The 22,147-nt window shown below is 48.4% G+C and overlaps 1 protein-coding gene across 20 annotated transcripts in view; it reads right to left on the bottom strand.

Annotated features, from left to right (window-relative positions):
• Nucleotides 1-22,147, bottom strand: part of celf2 (cugbp, Elav-like family member 2) — a 654,485-nt gene that overhangs the window by 518,580 nt on the left and 113,758 nt on the right. For all 20 annotated transcript variants that reach the window (XM_070897133.1, XM_070897131.1, XM_070897140.1 and 17 more), the window contains exon 2: nt 14,390-14,425. In XM_070897133.1, coding sequence (XP_070753234.1) covers nt 14,390-14,425 — 36 coding nt within the window. The remainder of the gene's footprint in view (nt 1-14,389; nt 14,426-22,147) is intronic.

The following is a 22,147-nucleotide window of genomic DNA, read 5'->3' as shown; positions in this document are numbered from 1 at the left end:
ACTGGAAAGGATTGGCATCAGCCAGGCGTATGAATGGGGTGTTGGCCCACCAAAGGAAGTTTCACTGGTTAGGCTTCAGCTGGAGTACTGCGTCCAATTCAGGGCACCGCCCTTTCGGATGGATGGCAAAGCCTTGGGGAGGGTGCACAGGAGATTTTCCAGAATTATACCAGGGATGAGGGACTTCAGTTATGTGGCGAGACGAGAGGCGTTGGAATTGTTCTCCTTAGAGCAGAGAAGATTAAGGGAAGGATTAATAGAGGCATTCAAAATCATGGAGGCCTTTGATAGAAAAAATAAGCAGAAGCTGTTTCCAGTGGCAGGAGGGTCAGTAACCAGACCGCACAGATTTAAGGTCATTGCCAAAAGAAGCAGCGGGGAGCAGAGGATTATTGTTATGCAACGAGTTGTTGTGATCTGGAACGCACTGCCTGAAAGGGTGGTGGAAGCAGATTCAATAGTAACTTTCAAAACGGAATTGGATACATACGCGAAAAGAAAGACTTGTATTTATATAGCGCCTTTCACGACCACCGGATGTCCCAAAGCGTTTAACAGCCAATTAAGTCATTTTTTGAAGTGCAGTCACTGTTGTAATGTAGGAAACGCAGCAGTCAATTTGTGCACAGCAAGCTCCCATAAACAGCAATTATCACAGATAATGTGTTTATGTTATGCTGATTGAGGGATAAATATTGGCCCCAGGACACCGGGGAGAACTCCCCTGCTCTTCTTCGAAATAGTGCCATGGGATCTTTTACGTCCACCTGAGAGAGCAGACGGGGCCTCGGTTTAACGTCTCATCCGACAGTGCAGATTTTTGTGCTCAAGCCCTTGGAGTGGGACGTGAACCCACAGCCTTCTGACTCAGAGGCGAGGGTACTGCCCACTGAGCCACTGGCCGACAATGAAAGGGAAAAAGTTGCAGGCTATGGAGAAAGAGCAATTAGTCCCACTCCCCCGCTCTTTCAGATGGGCTGAATGCCCTCCTTCTGTGCTGTGTGATTCTATGATCGTCTGATGGATAATCAGGAAGGTGGAGAATTAGAATACAGATAGTAGAGCATCCACTGCATCGTGAAGCTGATGCTTTAGTAGGTGCCAATATGCCTTCCGTCAGGTTGGGAGCGAGAAGCACTAATTGCTGCTTAATTGAGAAGGAAAAGCAAAACTTGAATCTAAACTTATCCCAAAGAAATCATGCCCTGAAGGACCAACTAAAAGGAGCTCAAACTCCCAAAGAGGAAGACACAGCCAATAAAAATCAAAGCCCTCGATACATGTGCGTGCGTGCAGCAGGCAGTGAAGATGCTCACTCTCCAGAGCACTGCACTATAAATATTGCATGAGGTCGAAACGCCAGTGATTAATATTTTAAATAAGTAAAACGACTATGACTTATTCACAACTGTCTTGTATTCAACTGTCATTGTAACCCATGTATAAGCTGACCTAAGTTGTATACCTTGAGAACACTGACCACAGGGGGCGAACTTGTGGGAGACACTCCCAACCTGGACTTTCCGGTACAAAAGGGGAAGCTCCACCCACCGTCTGTCTCTTGAGGCTTTGGTAATAAAGGTAACTGGTCACACAGAGTGACCTTTTCTCAAGTATGGGCCTTGTGTGCATTTATACTGTATAGCAAGGACATATTAACAACCACAGAATGGAGCACACCGATCCAGGTCGTTGATTTGACTGCCTCTTGCCTGAACGGGTTGCTGCTCGTTGGGACCGGAGCCTGGGCGGCCACTGACCCCGCTCGCTGACTCACACACGTGCCGCACAAGCAAAGGACGGCGGGCTCACTCTGTGGGCTCCAGGATAAGCCCGAGTGGATGGTCTCTGGAAGGGCGACTGAGTCAGATGATGAGCTGTGCCGCTGGCAATCGTAATGCAGCCCAAATAGCTATGGGTCTGGGCTGACAGCTCTGGGGTATTGCTGGAGCGAGGTGAAAGGGGAAGAGAAGAGTGAGAGAAAGGGGAAATGGTGAGAACAAGGTGATGGATGGAGGAGAGACAAAACTAAAGTATTAAAATAAGTAGCTGGATTTGCATCATGTCAGATCTGGGAGGTACCCTCGAGCTAGTCACCACTCAGTATTAGCGTCCTCAATAGTTGGGAAATGGGGCTGTCACCAGCAACTCAGTGCAAAGCATTAAACCTTGAAGACTGACGGGTGTACTTTCGCCACAGAAACTCCCCTTTTGCAAATCCTTCACTGCAGCCGCTTCCTCTGGAGATATATTTGACTGTGGGCAACCACCCTTCAAACTCAACCACACTGGCATCAAAAATGGCCTCCCCTTCAGGAAAAAGGTCTTTGGCAAACCCTTACGCATTTGTTTGCTGTGAAATGAGGCGAATGGGATCAAAATGCATCATCCTCGTCATCATGACGCGAATGGGGGACACTGTTCTTCTGGGGTGGGGCCCCCTTCCAGACGAGTGTCTGTTTGACCTAACTGGTACAGGTAGCCATATCCAACAATAATCTACCGATCTCAGTCTTGAAAGCTCCAATTACAATTAGTATTACATAGTATTTACAGCATGGAACAAGGCCATTCGGTCCACAGCACATGAGCCTCCCCCAACCTTCTTTATCTCACCCCATCGACATACCCTTCTATTCCTTTCTCCCTCGTGCGTCAATTGTCCCAGCATCCACAGCCTTTTTTGAGGGAAATGATTCCAGATTTCCACTATCCCTTGTGTGGGACAAGTGCTTCCTGATTTCCTTGGCAAAAACGGCCTGGCTCGAAATCCCGCTCCAGAGACTGGGGCACACAATCCGAGCCAACACTTTGGTGCAGTACTGAGGGAGTGCTGCACGGTCGGGGGCGGCTGTCGTGTCGGAGTGACAGCACTTTAAAAAGAAAAGTGCTTCATTGGATGTAAAGTGCTTCAGGACGTCCTTGGCAACGACGCCCACATCCCATGAACGAACGGCAACAGACGTCTTTCAACAACCGTGTCACCATAATTGCTTCTAAACATGAGAAATGTAAACTTTAACTAGTTACGAACCAAGTACAATTCTGCAGTCAAAAGGGTGATTGAGGGGCTACATAAATGCAAGTCTTTTCTTCAAGGGCTGTATGTTTAGAAACAGGTCTGGAAAATGTCACTCACCCTGCAGCCTGGGGCAAGCTACCCATTGGCTGACGTTTTAGACAGAGCAAATTGCCCAGCTTTCACATCACATCAGTGTGCTGACCTCTCTCAATTTAATGAACAAACAGGACGGAGACAGACCACAACCACCATGCCAAGAAAGCCAATCCCATTGGCAGCAAAGAGCGGACAGGCCAGAGCGAGAACCCTGATGCCATGACACATCCGCTTCCCTGCGATGACTGAATAGGGAGCCCCATAGTCCAGTATACATGTTAAAAGGATGCAGAGCAGTAATTAGCAGGTAGCACATATCTGAGATGATCGGAAATGCACTGCCTGAAGGGGTGGTGGCACATTCAATAGTAACTTTTAAAAGGGAATTGGATAAATACTCGAGAAGGAATCTTGAGCAGATTAGACCTATACTCTCTGGAGTTTAGAAGAATGAGAGACGATCTCATTGAAACATACAAAATTCTGAAGGGGATTGTCAGGGTAGATGCTGAGAGGTTGTTTCCCCTGGCTAGGGAGTCTAGAACTAGGGGGCACAGTCTCAGGATAAGGGCTCGGCCATTTAAGACCAAGGTGAGGAGGAATTTCTTCACTCAAAGGATTATGAATCTTTGGAACTCTCTGCCCTAAAGGGATGTGGATGCTGCGTTGTTGAGTGTATTCAAGGCTGAGATTTTTGAACTCTAGGTGAATCAAGGGATATGGGGGTCGGGCAGGACAGTGCAGTTGAGGTCGAAGATCAGCTTTCTTCTTCTGAGGCGGTCCCTCATATTGAGGATGACAGTGCTGAGGGAGCGCTGTACTGTTGGACTTGTCGTCTTTTAGATGAGACAAACCGAGGCCCCATCTGCTTTCAAGTGGACGTAAAAGATCCCATTGCACTATTTTGAAGAAGAGCAGGGGAGTTATCCCTAGTATCCTGGTCAATATTTATACCTCAAATCAATACAACAAAAACAGGTCATCTGGTCATTATCACATGGCTGTTTGTAGGAGCTTGCTGTTTGCAAATTGGCTGCTACGTTTCCCACATTAAAAGTGACTCCAAAAGTACTTAATTGACTGTAAAGCGCTTTGAGACATCCAGTGGTCGTGACAGGCGCTATATAAAAGCTGATCTCCAGTCGTCTTGGGTAATCCTTGCCACTGGACCAAGACCTAGCTCGGTCAAGCACCGTGTGGTGGCTGGTGTGCAACGGTCACCCCACGTTAAAAAAATCCACCCACAGGCATCTTCCACCCTTCAGGATGTAGTTCGGGATCTGGAATATTAGGTCCTTCATGGAAACATCTGTGAACTCATTCCTTTTTTGCGTCAGCAGAGCAGGTTCGAGGGGCCATATGGCCTAATCCTATTCCTAATTCTTATGGCCTTATGAAATATCTGCAGAATTATGGGGGAAAAGAGCAAGGGGAGTAAGGCTAATTGGACAGCTCTTTCAAAGAGTCACCACAGGCACAATGGGCCGAACGGCCTCCTTCTGTGCTGGATGGTTGGACGAGAAACTTCCTGAACATTCTTACGATGACCTTAAATCAGTTCTTCCCAACGCTGGAGCATTTATGTGAGGTGCAGGCATCTGCTGCGCTGCTGGATGTGACTTAGTTGGTAGCACTCGCACCTTTGAGTCAGAAGGTCATGGAAGTGAGGCTTGAACCCAAGACTTGAGCACATAATGCAGGCTGACACACTAGTGCAGCATTGAGGGAGCGCCCCACTGTTGGTGCAGCCATCTTTTGGATATGGCATTAAATCGAGGCCCCCCGTCTGCCCTCTCAGGTAGACGCAAGAGATCCCAAGGCACTAGTCGAAGAAGAGTGGGAGGGGACTTTTCCCCCAGTGACCTGACCAATATTTAGCCCTCAACCAGTATCTAAAATAAATGTCTGGTCATTTATTACATTGCTATTTGTGGATTCTTGCTGTGTGCAAATTGGCTGCCTTGTTTCCTACATGACAACATTGACAACACTTCTACAGCATTTCATTGCCTGTAAAGTGCTTTGGCAGTCCTGAGGTAGTGAAAGGCGCCATATAAATGAATGTTTTTTTCTTTACTTTTAGACCTCATTGCACAAGGGGGAGATCCGATTGCTACTGAGCGCAAACATGGCGAGCTGGAAGAACCGGCACTAGCCTCTGATACTGTAGGAACGGGCAGCTTCAACGCAACAAATAATTCACAGGTCTAATAACTCCACGGGCCGATGATGCGGTCAGATCTCTGACTGTCGGGTCAGCTACATTCAGGAGTGCAGCCAACAGGAGAGGGGGTAAAAATGAAAAAGAGAAAGAGCTTGCACTTATATAGTGCCCCGACTATTCCAATGCTCTCCTGGCCAACCTCCCATCACCCACCCTCCGTGAGCTGATCCAAAACTCTGCTGTCCGTGCCCTAACTCGCCCCAAGTCCCGCTCACCCATCACCCCCTGTGCTCGCTGACCTACATCGTATCCCGACAAAGCAACGCCTCGATTTTAAAAATTATCATCCTTGTTTTCAAATCCCTCCATGGTCTCGCCCCTCCCTATCTTTGTAATCTCCTCCTATCTTTGTAATCTCCTCCAGTCCCACAACCCTCCGAGATCTCTGGGCTCCTCCAATTCTGGCCTCTTACGCATCCCTGATTTTCATCGCTCCACCTTTGGCGGCCGTGCCTTCGGCTGCCTAGACCCTAAAAGCTCTGGAACTCCCTCCCGAAACCTCTCTACCTCTCTCTCCTCCTTTAAGACGCTGCTTAAAACCTACCTCTTTGTCCAAGCTTTTGGCTACCTACCCTAATATCTCCTTAATGTGGCTCGGGGTAAAATTTTGTTTGACAATGCTCCCGTGAACATAATAAGAACATAAGAATTAGGAACAGGAGTAGGCCATCTAGCCCCTCGAGCCTGCTCCGCCATTCAATAAGATCATGGCTGATCTGGCCGTGGACTCAGCTCCACTTACCCGCCTGCTCCCCGTAACCCTTAATTCCCTTATTGGTTAACAATCTATCTATCTGTGACTTGAATACATTCAATGAGCTAGCCTCAACTGCTTTCTTGGGCAGAGAATTCCACAGATTCACAACCCTCTGGGAGAAGAAATTCCTTCTCAACTCGGTTTTAAATTGACTCCCCCGTATTTTGAGGCTGTGCCCTCTAGTTCTAGTCTCCCCGACCAGTGGAAACAACCTCTCTGCCTCTATCTTGTCTATCTCTTTCATTACTTTAAATGTTTCTACAAGATCACCCCTCATCCTCCTGAACTCCAATGGGTAAAGACCCAGTCTACTCAATCTATCATCGTCAGGTAGAGGTGAAGCACCGTGGGATGTTTTTCTACACTAAAGACAATATATAACTTCTAGTTGTTGTTGACAACATCAGGACTGTTGGTAGCTTCACCCTGTGATGCAAAACATCTGTGGTTTCCAGTACTGTTTCCCATTTAACTTTTAAGTAAAATCAAAATTGCTGCAGAGAAAAGCTCACGAGTCCAAAAATAGACTGGTGGATTTTCCCAGCACAGTACAGGGGTCCATTTATTTATTCCTGTTAATTAGGCCCACAGATGAGGAGCACTTAGATAAACAAACTTGCCATGACTTGCTGCTATCTTTATTCTCGGACTCAGGAGAGACGCGCAGTGGGAACTGCTGCTTGAAAATCCTGGGTAATCTCGCACGACTTTACACGGGAACGGTGGGACATTTTGGACATTCTGCGGCTTGAGCTTCCGACAATGTTGTTAAACCCGAAAGCTTTGCCCAGGGCTTTAACTAACCCACCCACTCCACAACAAGGCAGTGCAGTTGTCAGGGTTTGTGAATCGCGATCACGCACCGAGCTCGGCAACATCTGCCCAAGTCATGTTATTGCAAAGGGAAAGATGAATTGCCGATGAAAATCCATCAGCTGCTAATCACGCCTGAATTATTCACAGCTCTGCTAATCTAGTTAAAAAAAGATAAGGATCCCGGTTAGTCTTGCTTACTACTGCCAAATTGGGCAGAATGAGCAAGTGCCATATGGAAGGGAGATGCTTCTCACCCCCAAGCAGAACTTTACTGAATTTATCCTTTACACAGTGACAATGGCATCGGCTGCAGCTAATTCCAGGTTCCACAACTTCACCCTCCACCCCACCCCCTCCCCAAGCTCAAGGCAGTGAGGTGCAGGACCCCTGGTCCTGGCAGCCCCCTGGTCCCGGCAGCCCCCTGGTCCCTTGGCCATCCTGTCTTGCGGCTGAGACGTTAAACCGAGGCTCTGTCTGCCCTCTCAGGTGGACATAAAAGATCCCATGGCACTATTTCGAAGAAGAGCAGGGGAGTTATCCCCGGTGTCCTGGAGCCAATATTTATATCCCTCAATCAACATCACTAAAACAGATTATCTGGTCATTATCACATTGCTGTCTGCCGCGTTTCCCACATTGCACTAGGTGACCACTCTGCAGAAGTACTTCATTGGCTGTAAAGTGCTTTGAGACGTCCGGTGGTTGTGAAAGGTGCTATATAAATGCAAGTTTTTTTCCCCTCAGAACACACAATCCCAGTTGTCAAGTAGGGAGTGTGGAACTTTGAATATAGGGGTGGGGTACTTGACACTGGCAATACAACTGTCCACACAGGTGGTCTTTGAATAGCAATCCAGAGCACCATTCCTACTTAATGTTCCCATCCTCCCCACCCCCGCCACACACCTTCCTTTAAAGCCAAAGAAACCTTAGAAAGGCTTGTGAGAGGAAAATGATAAATCTGTTAGGATAAAGGATCCCAACTGAATCATTAACCTGGCTTTTCACTTACAGATACTGGGGGACATGCGATGTCATTCCAACATTCCCTGCTCTCAGTTCAGATTTCCATCCTTTGCAATCTTTCATTTTTCATCTCCATTATAAGTCTGTTAATCAGTTAAACAGAAAGCTGCGGATCCAGAGCTAGGATTGGCAGTCCCTCCCACGTGGTCACGCCTCCTCTTATTGTACAGTCACTCCTGCTTGTGTAGCGCAATAGATTTATGAGGAGGTAAGGGCATCAAGGGATAGGCAGCAAAGGTGGGTAGCTGGAGCTCCAGTACAGATCAGCCACCAGGGGCTGAATGGCCTATTCCTGTACCGATGCCTGGGCGGGTTCTTCACGGCTTGGGCAATGCCAGATTTGATTCCTGGGATGAATATATTTCAGGCTGAGAGAGATCGATTTATGGGGCTGGATTTTCTGCTCCTTTGCGCTCAGGGTTTCGCCCCGGAGCGGCGTGAAAGGCGGCGGTGAGGTCTCGAGCGCTCCGCCGCGATCCTCCGGTCGGGTTTTGCGGTGGCGCGGAGCAGCACCACCAGGAAGAGCTGCGCCAGGCGTGCAAAGCCTCTGGTTGCGACACCGGCACGAGTTTTGAGCCTTGCCCGATCCGTCTACCCAGAAGTGCGCCCCGCAATGACCGCCTGGGAAATCCGTGCGGTCCAGTCATGCCGGCAGGCGGAGAGAAAGATAAAGTACTACAAAAGTAAATGCGAGTGTTTTTTGTGCAATTTGTGTTGTGGTGGTGTGGGCAATATTTTAGGAATGTTTTTTGTGGTTCTTTCTTTTAAGGTTCTCCCCCGCCCCCCCCCCCCCCCCCGCCAGCTCATGGCCCGCCTCTTTAGCTCGGGAGTTTCCCATCCTTGCACCACGAGAAGTGTACAACGCCTCCCTTAGCGCTGCACTCCCTAACGCAGGGCCCAAATGCCCAAACTTACTTATTAAAGCGCAAACTATTCCTGGCCGCTAACTTTCCCGTCCTGCCGCCATTATCACCCCAAAAACAGTAAAGCCAAAAATCCAGCCCTTGGACTCTCGGGGAATCGCGAGATTATGGAAATCGGGCGGGAAAGTGGAGGCGAGGTCGATGATCAGCCATGATCTTATTGAATGGCAGAGCAGGCTCAAGGGGCCATAGGGCCTACTCCTGCTCCTATTTCTTATGTTCTTATGCCGTCAAACTGTAGTTCTTCAGTCTCTGCTCCCTCGTTACCACACTGCTGCTTCTCTGCACCAAGCCCACAACTGGGGGCAGATTTGTTCCGGCCGATTGCTGTCGCGAAATCGGAAGTGTGAAGTCTGAGGATATAACGAGCATGGTGGATAGAGGTGTACCGATGGATGTGGTGTATTTAGATTTCCAAAAGGCATTCGATAAGGTGCCACACAAAAGGTTACTGCAGAAGATAGAGGTACGCGGAGTCAGAGGAAATGTATTAGCATGGATAGAGAATTGGCTGGTGAACAGAAAGCAGAGAGTCGGGATAAATGGGTCCTTTTCGGGTTGGAAATCGGTGGTTAGTGCCACAGGGATCGGTGCTGGGACCACAAATGTTTACAATATACATAGATGACCTGGAAGAGGGGACAGAATGTAGTGTAACAAAATTTGCAGATGACACAAAGATTAGTGGGAAAGCGGGTTGTGTAGAGGACACAGAGAGGCTGCAAAGAGATTTGGATAGGTTAAGCGAATGGGCTAAGGTTTGGCAGATGGAATACAATGTCGGAAAGTGTGAGGTCATCCACCTTGGGAAAAAAAAAACAGTAAAAGGGAAGAGGTTGTTTCCACTGCTGGGGGAGACTAGAACTAGGGGGAACAGCCTCAAAATAAGGGGGGAGCCAATTTAAAACCAAGTTGAGAAGGAATTTCTTCTCCCAGAAGGTTGTGAATCTGTGGAATTCTCTGCCCAAGGAAGCAGTTGAGGCTAGCTCATTGAATGTATTCAAGTCACAGATAGATAGATTTTTAACCAATAAGGAAATTAGGGTTACGGGGAGCGGGCGGGTAAGTGGAGCTGAGTCCACGGCCAGATCAGCCATGATCTTGTTGAATGTCAGAGCAGGCTCGAGGGGCTAGGTGGCCTACTCCTGTTCCTAATTCTTATGTTCTTATGTTCTTATTAAAATGTACCCCAGGCCCATAGTGCCTTCGTGTACAGTGCCCCGAGGGGCTTGGCAGGAAGACGCTGATCCGATGAACCGCTGTCAAAGACTCCCACTCAAATGTCAACCCATGGAGCGGGATTTCCTCAGAATACTGTTCAGGAGGAAGTTGCTAATGATTTTGCTGCACAGAGGAAAGCTTGCAGCCTTCTTTAAATAGATGTAAACAACAGGATTGTTTGCTGCACTTATTCCCATACCCAGAGTATGTCAGTCAGATCCGATCCGATAATCCTTTGAGAGGCTGCAGCTCTCCAAAGCTGCTTTCTCCTCACCGATGGGTTCCTGTTACTGACAAGGACGCTGTTCTCCTTCATTAATGAGGCTTTAATATAAATTGCCCTGCTGCTGGGATCCTGCCTCCATCGCCCTGTGCACTTTCCTTCCTGCTGCTGCCGCTCTGAATCGAGCCCAAGGCCCACAACTCCCACAGCTGAAGGGAGAGAATCCTGCTCCTTGGGTTTGGCTTCGACTCGAAGCTCAACAGTTGCCCATGAGACCAACAACCACTCTTCCTACAAGGCCTGCTGGAACGCTTTGCATGCTCGTACGGGATACATTTTAGGATTCAGCTCTCTCGGCACCGAGCTTTGCGCCCGATGGATACTCGGGCGTGGGGACCAGCAAGTTACACCCCGTAGGGTTATCCACCCACAGGCTTCAGCCTTGGTCGGGTGGACTGACTACCTGATACAGGTGCAGCGTCTCGAATCTGGAACCCTCGGGACCGAGGTTGTTTCGGATTCCGGACTTTGGAACGTCTTTCTGAAGTCACGAATCCGGAAACACCAGAGTCCAGGTTTGGGTATTTCCGCATTTCGGAACATCAGAAAGTGGGGGTGCTCGCCGGGTCGGGTCATCAGGCCGACCCCACCGAGGAGGAGCTGATCGGGCAGGGCACCGCCAGAGAGGAGCTGGTCAGGAGACCCCGTCGCGGAGGTGTTGTTCGGGCAGGACGGCGAGGAGGCCCCGAGGTAAGGGCAGTGGCGGTGAGGTAAGGCAAGGCCCGAGGTCGGCAAGGTTGGTGGGTCCGGATTCCGGAACATTTTACGGATTCCGGACAACCCTGCCACCAATTGGTCCGGAGTCCGTAAAATGTTCCGGAATCCAGACCCACCGACCTTCTTCGACAGCATCTCTCAAACCCACAACCTGCATCACCTGGAAGGACAAAGGCAGCGGGCCCATGGGAACACCACCACCTCCACGTTCCCCTCCAAGTCACACACCATCCTGACTGGGAAATATCTCGCTGTTCCTTCATCGTCGCTGAGCCAAAATCCTGGAACTCCCTGCCCAGCAGCACTGTGGGAGCACCTTCACCACACGGACTGCAGCGGTTCCAGAAGGCGGCTCACCACCACTTTCTCAAGGGCAGTTAGGCAATAAACGCTATTCCGTGAAGGAATTTTAAAAAGTTATTACTGGAAACACTCAGCGGATCAGGCAGCATCTGTGGAGAGAGAAACAGAGTTAATGTTTCAGGTCGATGACCCTTCGTTGGAACTTGAAAAAAACTAGAGATGTAACAGGGTTTGTCTATTAATCTCCCCTGCCTTCCGCCCTATCACAGATCTTCCCTTTTGTTCTTTCCTCCCCTCCCCACTTTACCTGCTTAAAAATCTGTTGCATCTCTAACTTTTTCCAGTTCTGACAAAGGGTCACCCACCTGAAACGTTAACTCTGTTTCTCTCTCTCCATAGATGCTGCCTGACCTGCTGAGTATTTCCAGCCTGTTCGGTTTTTATTTCAGACTCCAGCATTTTGCCTCTGGAAAAAAAAGTTATTGTTGGTTCTTGAGATCTCCTGTCAACCGCCCAGTCATACCCGAAACCCTGGGGGGGCCGCGATTTCCCCGCCTTGAAGCAGCGGGAGTTGCTGGTTTGCGGGTTCAAGCAGCAGGGAGGTGGGGGAAGTGGGAGAAATCAGTTTTGAGTTCTGCCCCTCAACTCCCACCATTTCTTCGACAGCACCTCTCAAACCCGCGACCTCCATCAGCTGTAAGGACAAGGGCAGCAGGCGCATGGGAACACCACTGCCTCCAAGTTCCCCTTCAAGTCGCACTTCATCCAGACTTGGGCGTACATCGGCCGTTCCTGGTGGCTCAACACCAACTCAAGGGCAACTAGGGATGGCAATAAATGCTGGTCTTGCCAGCAAGGTCCATCTCTCAAGAACGAAAAACAAAAATAATGTTACAGTGATGTAAACATTTCCCATTTGATGGGAACAAACTTGAACGCAACCCAAGTTAAAGGGGAAGGGACCTGTGGGCAAAATTTTTTTTTTTTCACAGAAACGCCCCCTTATTGTCAAGTATTTTTATAAGCGTAATCATAGGTTTCTAAAAATAATTTTTTTACGTCAGTATTGGGCTTCTGGGAGTTGCTATTAAAGTTTGGTGACATCTATTATGTGGAAGCAAGTACGAGGTTTTCTTGCAAAGATCACGCTGACACTCAACTGTCTCTGCCACTTCCCTTTTGGTGCTTCAATGTATGAGGTAAATATTGATAATATGCTGACTACAGTACACAGGGTGGGTTTCTAGATTATTTGATAAAATGCAACAACTCCCCAATTTGCAACTGGAAAAAAAAACTGCATTTAATAATTTCAGGGAACACCCTGTGAATATTAAACTCTTGGCAGTAAGTCATAATGCTCAACTGTCGCCCATTTTCTTTCCCGCACCAAGTCCCGCTTACCCTTTACTCCTGTCTTTGCAGGCCTACATCGGTGCCATGCCTTCAGCTGCCGAGGCCCTAAAGCTCTGGAATTCCCTCCCTAAACCTTGCCACCTCTCTTCCTTTAAGACGCTCCCTAAAACCTATCACTTTGACTAAGCTTTTAATCACCTCTCCTAATATCTGCTCCTTTAGTTCAGTGTCAATTTTTGATGCCTTGGGACATTTGCCTATGTTCTACAAGTTGTTCTTCCAACCAGATTGTTACGTCAAAGTAAACCAGGAAATAAGGACACGAGACCATCAGAGCAGGCTGGGGGTGGGGGGGGGGGGGGGCGGGGGAGGGGGGGCGGAAGGAGCAGCGTGGAGACATACCATTCCAGGGAGCAGCACGTGCTGGCGCAGGAGAGCAACAGCAGCGAAGAGGGCGACTGGATTGGACGTCACCAAGATTCAGGTCGCTGATTGGAGCGCTGGCAGGTACAGCAGGAGCGACGAGGTCGGGGCGAAGGAGCGGCGAGAGACTGTAGAGGGATGTGATCGGGGCCCAGGAGATGCGTGAGTTCGGGGCCCAGAAGAGGCGAGGGCCCAGGGGCAGCACGGGCCAGCCCACACTGCGATATGTGCATGCACTAGGTCCGTGCAGCAGAGCTGGTCTCCTCCAGTCGTCTTGGGTAATCCTTGCCACTGGAACAAGACCTAGCTCTGTCAGGCCTGTGTAGTGGCTGGTGTGCAACGGCCACCCCACGTTAAAAAAATCCACGCACAGCCATCTTCCACCCTCCAAGATTTAGTTCGGGACCTGGAATATTAGGTCCTTCATTGAAACACCTGTAAACTTTTTGGCGTGGAAGCAAGTCATCCTCGACTTCAGGGACTGACATCGGTGGCCGTGCTTTCAGCTGCCTAAGCCCTAAGCTCCGGAATTCCCTCCCTAAACCTCACCGCCTCGCTACCTCTCCTCCTTTAAGACACTCCTTAAAACCTGCCACTTTGATGAAGCTTTTAATTATCTCTCCTAATATCACCTCCTTTGGCTCGGTGTCAATTTTTGTCTGATGAAGTGCCTTGGGATATTTGCCTATGTTCAATGCAAGTTGTTCTTCCAACAAGAGCGTTACTTCAAAGTAAACCTGGAAATAAGGACCACGAGGCAAACGTTCAAACTAAAAAATGGCAAATTTAGGACAGATGTCAGTAAATTCTTCTGCAAACAACGAGTGATGAATACATACAACAAACTAGGGTGGTACAAGAAGAAAAAAAATCAGAAGTCATTTGAGAGATAGTTGGATGTGACGGTTGTGACCATGTTTTCTACAATGGATGAGCTCAGGTGCAGTGAATAGCTTATCCTCCTCATCTGTGTTAAGCCTCACTGAGAAATTCAACTGGAAAACTCAACTCATTTGCTGGTTCGACCAAAGGACACATTCCCTCCCACCTCGAGCATCGCCCCAAATTCCATTCTGTCGATATAATGCAGACTCAGAGCAATGCCTCAATACAGGAAAAGTGACCTTGTTTCTCACTCCCAGTTCAAACTAAAAAGTAATGGTACATCATCAACCCGAGTAACAGTTCATGTGTTTTCAATGAAGAGAAGCCAGGGCCCTACCTTTGTAATGATCCAGTTATCTCTGGGCTGTTCTGCCTGCAAAAGAAAAAGACATCAACTTTTAAAAAAAGGTTTCATGGATGCTTTTCAGTTCTCTCTTCTGTTGAAGCAGACTTTATTATTTATTTATTCATTCCTAATTGCCCTCAAGAAACGCCACTTCTTTTTGTAGTGATTTGGTACAACTGAGTGGCTCGCTCGGCCATTTTAGAGAACAGTTAGTCCACCACATCGCTGTGGGTCTGGAGTCACATATAGGCCAGACCGGATAAGGGCAGCAGATTTCCGTCCCGAAAGAACATCAGTGAACCAGAAGGGTTTTATATGACAATCCAATAGTTTCACGATCACCATTTCTGATACTAGTGCTTTTATAAAAATTCCAAATTTATTTAATTAATTGAATTTAAATTTCACAGCTGCTGTGGTGGGATTTGAACACACATCTCCAGATCATTTCATCTAGGCCTCTGGATTACTAGTCCAGTAACATAACCTCTATGCTACCATTCCTGACACTCAGTCAGGTTAGAAACATAGAAACATAGAAAATAGGTGCAGGAGTAGGCCATTTTGGTCTTTCTAGCCTGCTTCGCCATTCAATGAGTTCATGGCTGAACATGCAACTTCAGTACCCCATTCCTGCTTTCATAGAAACATAGAAAATAGGTGCAGGGTTACAGTTTCATTATTGCCAGCTGCCACGACCAGCTTGCCCAAGTTGCCATTCTCAATGTATGATTCCGGGTCCATGAAGTGTTGGAAGGTCCATTTGACCATGAGCTGCTGAGCCTGATCCCATGCTTACCCCCAGTGGCCAAATGCAAGCAGTCCCTTTATCAGCCAAGAGCCACTGATTGGGATGGGAAATGGGAATCACAACTAACTTCCGACCCCACCACTGCTGTGGCCTTTTGTTGCTGCCTGGACCAACGAGCACAGTGGACATCGCAGCTTCGACCTTCCTGGGCTACATGCTACAGGAAAAGGAGTATGTCTCTGCTGAAAGTTCTCGAGCAGAGAGTAAGCGGGATAGATTGTAGTCACAAGCAGATGAAAGGTTATCAGACCATTGAACCTGCTGCACCAACATCTTAGTACCAAACTGAGCAGTGACTTTGAAGCCATCTGGAGTGCTTGTCCATACATTTAGGAACAATGAAAGTTAATGCACAGCAATGTGTGTATGAGTGATGTGGTGACCTGCGGTGCAGCATCACAAAGTTCCAGTTCCCACCACCTGTGTGCTGTAATTATCATCTGTTCTTGCTCTGACCTTTCAACATGGATTGACTTGTTGAGACATGCATCTCACACACCTGTTCTCTACTTTTGGTTACAGATAGCTCAATAAAAAAAGCTAGCAACGGAATTCAATCTTCCGGCTTTGGGCGCTTACAAAAAACACATTTTAAGTAAAAATAAATCTTTCCTTTTTGTTAAAATAAAAAACCTCTCATGAAGCTGTTGGCTCACACTATGGTTCAGTCCTACTGGCAATAGTGGTTATTCGAGTTATGTGTCTATATTCGAGTTGTGTGTCTAGACTGTTAGGGTTGGAAGGCTATTTGTGAAGGGACATCACAGGTGAAGTTGAGCCTGATCTCACCCAATACGCACTCAGGCGCATTTTGCTTGTATACAGAGTAGGAGCTGAAACAGTGAAAGGGTTGTCAGAGAAGCGGTATGGCCAATTAGGGTCCAAAATGGTGATCTATTGGCGGAGGCAGAAGGCATGGCTGAGGCATGATTACTTTGCATCGGTGTTTAGCAATGAAGGGGACTTTGCCAAAGCTACGGTGAATGAGGAGGTTGCTGGGGTACTGGTTGAGATAAAAATAGACAAAGAGAAGGCACCAGGCAGGCTGGCCGGGCTTAAAATGGATAGGTCACCCAGTCCCGGTGGAATGCATCCTAGGATGCTGCTGGAAGAAATTGCGGAGATGGTGGCCCCAGTTTTCCAATCCACCTTAGATACAGGGATGGCGCCAAAGGACTGGAGGATTACAAATAGAAACAGACATAGAAACATAGAAAATAGTTGCAGGAGTTAGCCATTCGGCCCTTCGAGCCAGCACCAAGTGTCATGGCTGATCATTCCCTCAGTACCCCTTTCCTGCTTTCTCTCCATACCCCTTGATCCCTTTAGCCGTAAGGGCCATATCTAACTCCCTCTTGAATATATCCAATTTTTCTCCACAGATGCTGCCGGACCTACTTTCTCTACTTGGGTACTCCTCCAAAAACAAACGTAATATCCCCATTTTGGAGACTAAGTTGTTATTTAAGTTATTATGCTGCAGCCTTGTTCAAAAAAGGGGAAAAGGAAAATTAACAGCCACTTGGACAAGCATGGACTAATAAAGGAGAGCCAGCACAAATTTGTTAAGGGCAAATCATGTTGGACTAACTTGAGTTTTTTGATGAGGTAACAGAGAGGATGGATGAGGGCAGTGCAGTTGATGTGTACATGGACTTCCAAAAGGGATTTGAAAGGTGTTTGTTTCAGCCTGTGGCTCAGTGGGTAGCACATGTGCCTCTGAGTCAGAAGGTTGTGGGTTCGAGTCCCACTTCAGGGACTTGAACACAAAAATCTAGGTTGACACTCCAGTGCAGTGCTGAGGGAGTGCTGCACTGTCAGAGGTGCCGTCTTTTAGATGAGAAGTTAAACTAAAGCCCCGTCTACTCTCTCAGGTGGATGTAAGAGATCCCATGCCATTATTTCGAAGAAGAGCAGGGGAGTTATCCCCCGGTGTCCTGGCCAATATTTATCCTTCACTCAACATAACAAAAGCAGATTATCTGTTCATTATCACATTGCTGTTTGTGGGAGCTTGCTGTGCGCAAATCGGCTGCCGCGTTTCCTACATTACAACAGTGACTACACTTCAAAAGTACTTCATTGAGTGTAAAGCGTTGAGATGTCCGGTGGTTGTGAAAGGCGCTATATAAATGTAAGTCTTCCTTTCTTTATATAAAATGCCACATATTAGGCTTGTTAGTAAAATTGAAGCCCATGGGATAAAGCGACAGTAGCTGCATGGATAACAAAATTGGCGAAGTGACAGAAAACAGAGTTGTGGTGAATGGCTGTTTGTCAGACTGGAGGGAGCTATACAGTGGTGTTCAAGGTTCAGTACTAGGACCGTTAGTGTTTTTGATATACATTAATGACTTGGACTTGGGGGTACAGTGCACAATTTTGAAATTTGCAGATGTCACGAAACTTGGAAGTGTCGTAAACAGCGAAGAAGATAATAATAGACTTCAAGTGGACATAGGCAGGCTGGTGGAATGGGCGGACACATGGCACTTAACGCAGAAAAGTGTGAGGTGATACATTTTGGCAGGAAGGATGAGGAGACACAATACATGCTAAATGGTACAATATTAAAGGAGGTGCAAGAACAGAGAAACCTGGGGTGTTTGTGCACAAATCTTTAAAAGGTAGCAGGTCAGGTTAACAAAGCAGTTAATGAAACATATGGAATCCTGGGCTTTATAAACAGAGGCAGAGAGTACAAAAGCCAGGAAGTTATGCTACAGGGAACAACAGACATGATCTTTGCAGCACGACATGCAGGTAAAATGCAGGGAGCAGCGCCAGCCCTTATACATGGCCTTTTTCGATCTTACAAAGGCCTTTGACACTGTCGACCGTGAAGGCTTATGGAGCGTCCTTCTCGGTTTGGGGTTCCCCCAAAAGTTTGTCAGCATCCTTCGCCTGCTCCACGACGACATGCAGGCTGTGATCCTTACCAGCGGATCCATTACAGACCCATTCCACGTCCGAACCGGGGTCAAACAGGTCTGCGTCATCGCTCCAACCCGCTTCTCAATCTTCCTCGCTGCCATGCTCCACTTCACTGTCAACAAGCTCCCCGCTAACAACCCAGTATTGAAGCGCTGACCACACTCGATCAGCTTCGCTGGGCAGGCCACTTAGTTCACATGCCAGACACGAGACTCTCTAAGCAACTGCTCTATGCGGAGCTCCTTCATGGCAAATGAGCCAAAGGTGGGCAGCGGAAACGTTACAAGGACACCCTCAAAGCCTCACTGGTGAAGTGCGACATCACCACTGACGCCTGGGAGTCACTGGCCGAAGACCGCCCTAGGTGGAGGAAGTGCATCCAGGAGGGCGTTGAGCTCTTCAAATCTCAACGCTGCGAGCGTGAAGAGGTCAAGCGCAGGCAGCGGAAGGAGCGTGCGGCAAATCAGTCCCACCCCCCCTTCCCCCGACGAATATCTGTCCCACCTGTGACAGGGTCTGTGGCTCTCGTGTTGGTCTGTTCAGCCACCAAAGGACTCACTTTAGGAGTGGAAGTATAATGTGGATAAATGTGAGGTTATCCATTTTGGTGGTAAAAACAGAGAGACAGACTATTATCTGAATGGTGACAGATTAGGAAAAGGGGAGGTGCAACGAGACCTGGGTGTCATGGTACATCAGTCATTGAAGGTTAGCATGCAGGTACAGCAGGCGGTTAAGAAAGCAAATGGCATGTTGGCCTTCATAGTGAGGGGATTTGAGTACAGGGGCAGGGAGGTGTTGCTACAGTTGTACAGGGCCTTGGTGAGGCCACACCTGGAGTATTGTGTACAGTTTTGGTCTCCTAACCTGAGGAAGGACATTCTTGCTATTGAGGGAGTGCAGCGAAGGTTCACCAGACTGATTCCCGGGATGTTGGGACTAACCTATCAAGAAAGATTGGATCAACTGGGCTTGTATTCACTGGAGTTCAGAAGAATGAGAGGGGACCTCATAGAAACGTTTAAAATTCTGACGGGTTTAGACAGGTTAGATGCAGAAAGAATGTTCCCAATGTTGGGGAAGTCCAGAACCAGGGGTCACAGTCTGAGGATAAGGGGTAAGCCATTTAGGACCGAGATGAGGAGAAACTTCTTCACCCAGAGAGTGGTGAACCTGTGGAATTCTCTGCCACAGAAAGTAGTTGAGGCCAATTCACTAAATATATTCAAAAGGGAGTTAGATGAAGTCCTTACTACTCGGGGGATCAAGGGTTATGGCGAGAAAGCAGGAAGGGGGTACTGAAGTTTCATGTTCAGCCATGAACTCATTGAATGGCGGTGCAGGCTAGAAGGGCTGAATGGCCTGCTCCTGCACCTATTTTCTATGTTTCTATGTTTCTATGGAAGCAAGTCTTCCTCGATTCTGAGGGACTGCCTATGATGATGTTTGTGCACAAATACACACTACAGCAAATCAACACGAGGCACATACCGGAGACAAGGTCACTCTGTGACCTGTACCTTTATTCACAGGACCAAGAAGGGATGACCCTGTGTGGGACCTCCCTTTATATACCTGGATGACCAGGTGAGGAGTGTCTCCCACAAGTTCACCTCCTGTGGTCAAGGTGTGCATTTCTCAGGTGTATACAGTGTACAGTGTTGTTACATAAAGGTTACAGTTATGTGAAGGTTACAAACATGACAGTAGCAGTTCAGGTTAACAAAGCAGTTAATGAAGCATATGGAATCCTGGGCTTTATAAATAGAGGCAGAGTTTACAAAAGCCAGGAAGTTATGCTAAACCTCTATAAAACACCAGTTCGGCCCCAGTTGGAATATTGTGTCCAGTTCGGGGCACCACACTTTAGGAAAGACGGGCTTTGGAGAGGGTACGGGAGATATTTACTAGAGTGGTTCAAGGGATGAGGGACTTTAGTTACATGGATAGGTTGGAGAAAGTGAGGTTGTTTTCCTTAGAGCAGAGAAGGCTAAGAGGAGATTTAATAGAGGTGTTTTAAACCGTGAACGGTTTAGATAGTGCGTGCGTGCTAGCGCATGTGTATGTGGGAACAGCAAGCGGAGCGGAGCAGGAGCATAGAGGGAGGAGAGCCCCAGATTCCAGCATGGCATGGTCCAACAGAAAACCCGCAACCTAAAGAACAGATGGTGGGTGGAGAAAGCTCAAGAAATCCAGCAGCTAGCCGACAACCACGACGTGCGAGGATTCTTCAACGCAATCAAGATGACCTACGGCCCAAGGTCCTACCCCACTACTGGCCAAGAACGGAGAGATGCTCATCAAGGACAGAGAGCAGTCAGTGCCCGCTGGAAGGAGCACTTTGAGGTTCTCCTCAACCAAGACTCTGTCTTCGACGGGAGTGTCCTTGACTCCATCCCACAGCACGCCACCCGCCACCATCTCAGAACAACCCCAGCCCGGCACACGGTTGAAAAGACCATCCGACAACTGAACAAGTCATCAGGAACAGATGGAATCCCCGCTGAAGCACTAAAACATGGCAGAGAAGCACTACTGGCGCGGATCCATGACCTCATCTCACTTATCTGGAAAGAGGAGATAATGCCAAGAGATCTCAGAGGCGCTGTAATCGTGATCCTCTTCAAGAAAGGTGACAAGTTCGGCTGCGGTAACTAAAGAGGAGTCTCCCTGCTGTCGACCACCGGGAAAGTCATTACAAGAATCCTCCTGAATCGCCTTCTTCCTGTGGCTGAAGAAGAACTCTCCGAGTTGCAATGCGGATTCCGCCCACTAAGAGGCACAATGGGCATGATCTTCACTGCGCGGCAGATACAAGAGAAATGCAGGGAATAGTACCAACAGGACATGGCCTTTTTCGACCTCACAAAAGCCTTCGACACTGTCAACCAAGTGGGATTATGGAGCATCCTCCTCAGATTCGGCTGCCCTCCAAAGGTTCTGTCACCATCCTCCACCTGCTTCACGATGACATGTAAGCTGTGATCCTGACCAACGGATCCACTACAGACCCATTCCACGTCCGGACCGGGGTCAAGCAAGGCTGCATCATCGCATCAACGCTCTTCTTGATCTTCCTGGCTGCAATGCTCCATCTCACCCTCAGCAAGTTCCCCAATGGAGTGGAGCTAAATTATAGAACAGATGGGAATCTGCTCAACCTCCGCCACCTCCACGACAGATCCATGGTCGTCTCATCCTCCGTCATCGAATTACAGTATACAGACAACGCCTGCGTCTGCGCACACTGAGGCTGAACTCCAAGCTACCTTCACCGAGGCGGACGAGAGCATGGGCCTTACACTAAACATCCGTAAGACAAAGGTCCTCTACCAACCTGCCCTCACCACATAGCACTGCGCCCCCCACCCCGGTTATCAAAATCCACAACGAGGCCTTGGACAACGTGGACCATATTCCATACCTCGGGAGCCTACTGTCAACAAGGGCAGACATCGACGACGAGGTCCAACACCGCCTCCAGTGCGTCAGTGCAGCCTTCGATCGCCTGAGGAAGAGAGTGTTTAAAAACCAGGACTCAAACCTGGCATCAAGCTCATGATCTACAGAGCAGTGGTGATACCTGCCCTCCTATATGGCTCAGAGACATGGACTATGTACAGCAGGCACAAAACACTGGAGAAGTACCACCAGCGCTGCCTCCGCAAGATCCTGCAAATCCACTGGCAGGATAGACGCACCAGCGTCAGTGTTCTCGCTCAGGCCAACATCGCCAGCATGGAAGCATTGACCACACTCGATCAGCTCCACTGGACGGACCACAACGCCCGCATGCCCGACACGAGACTCCCAAAACAAGCGCTCTACTTGGAGCTTCGACATGGCAAGCGAGCTTCAGGTGGGCAGAAGAAATGCTTCAAGGACAGCCTCAAAGCCTCCTTGAAAAAAATGTAACAACCCCGCCGACACCTGGGAATCCGTGGCCCAAAACCAGCCAAAGTGGAGGAAAAACATCCGGGAAGTCGCGGAACACCTCGAGTCTC

This window comes from Pristiophorus japonicus, chromosome 13, assembly GCF_044704955.1.
Source record: "Pristiophorus japonicus isolate sPriJap1 chromosome 13, sPriJap1.hap1, whole genome shotgun sequence".
In the NCBI taxonomy this organism is placed as follows: Eukaryota; Metazoa; Chordata; class Chondrichthyes; family Pristiophoridae; genus Pristiophorus; species Pristiophorus japonicus.
Note: the sequence above shows the minus strand (reverse complement) of the source record. Positions and strands in the feature narration are given on the sequence as shown.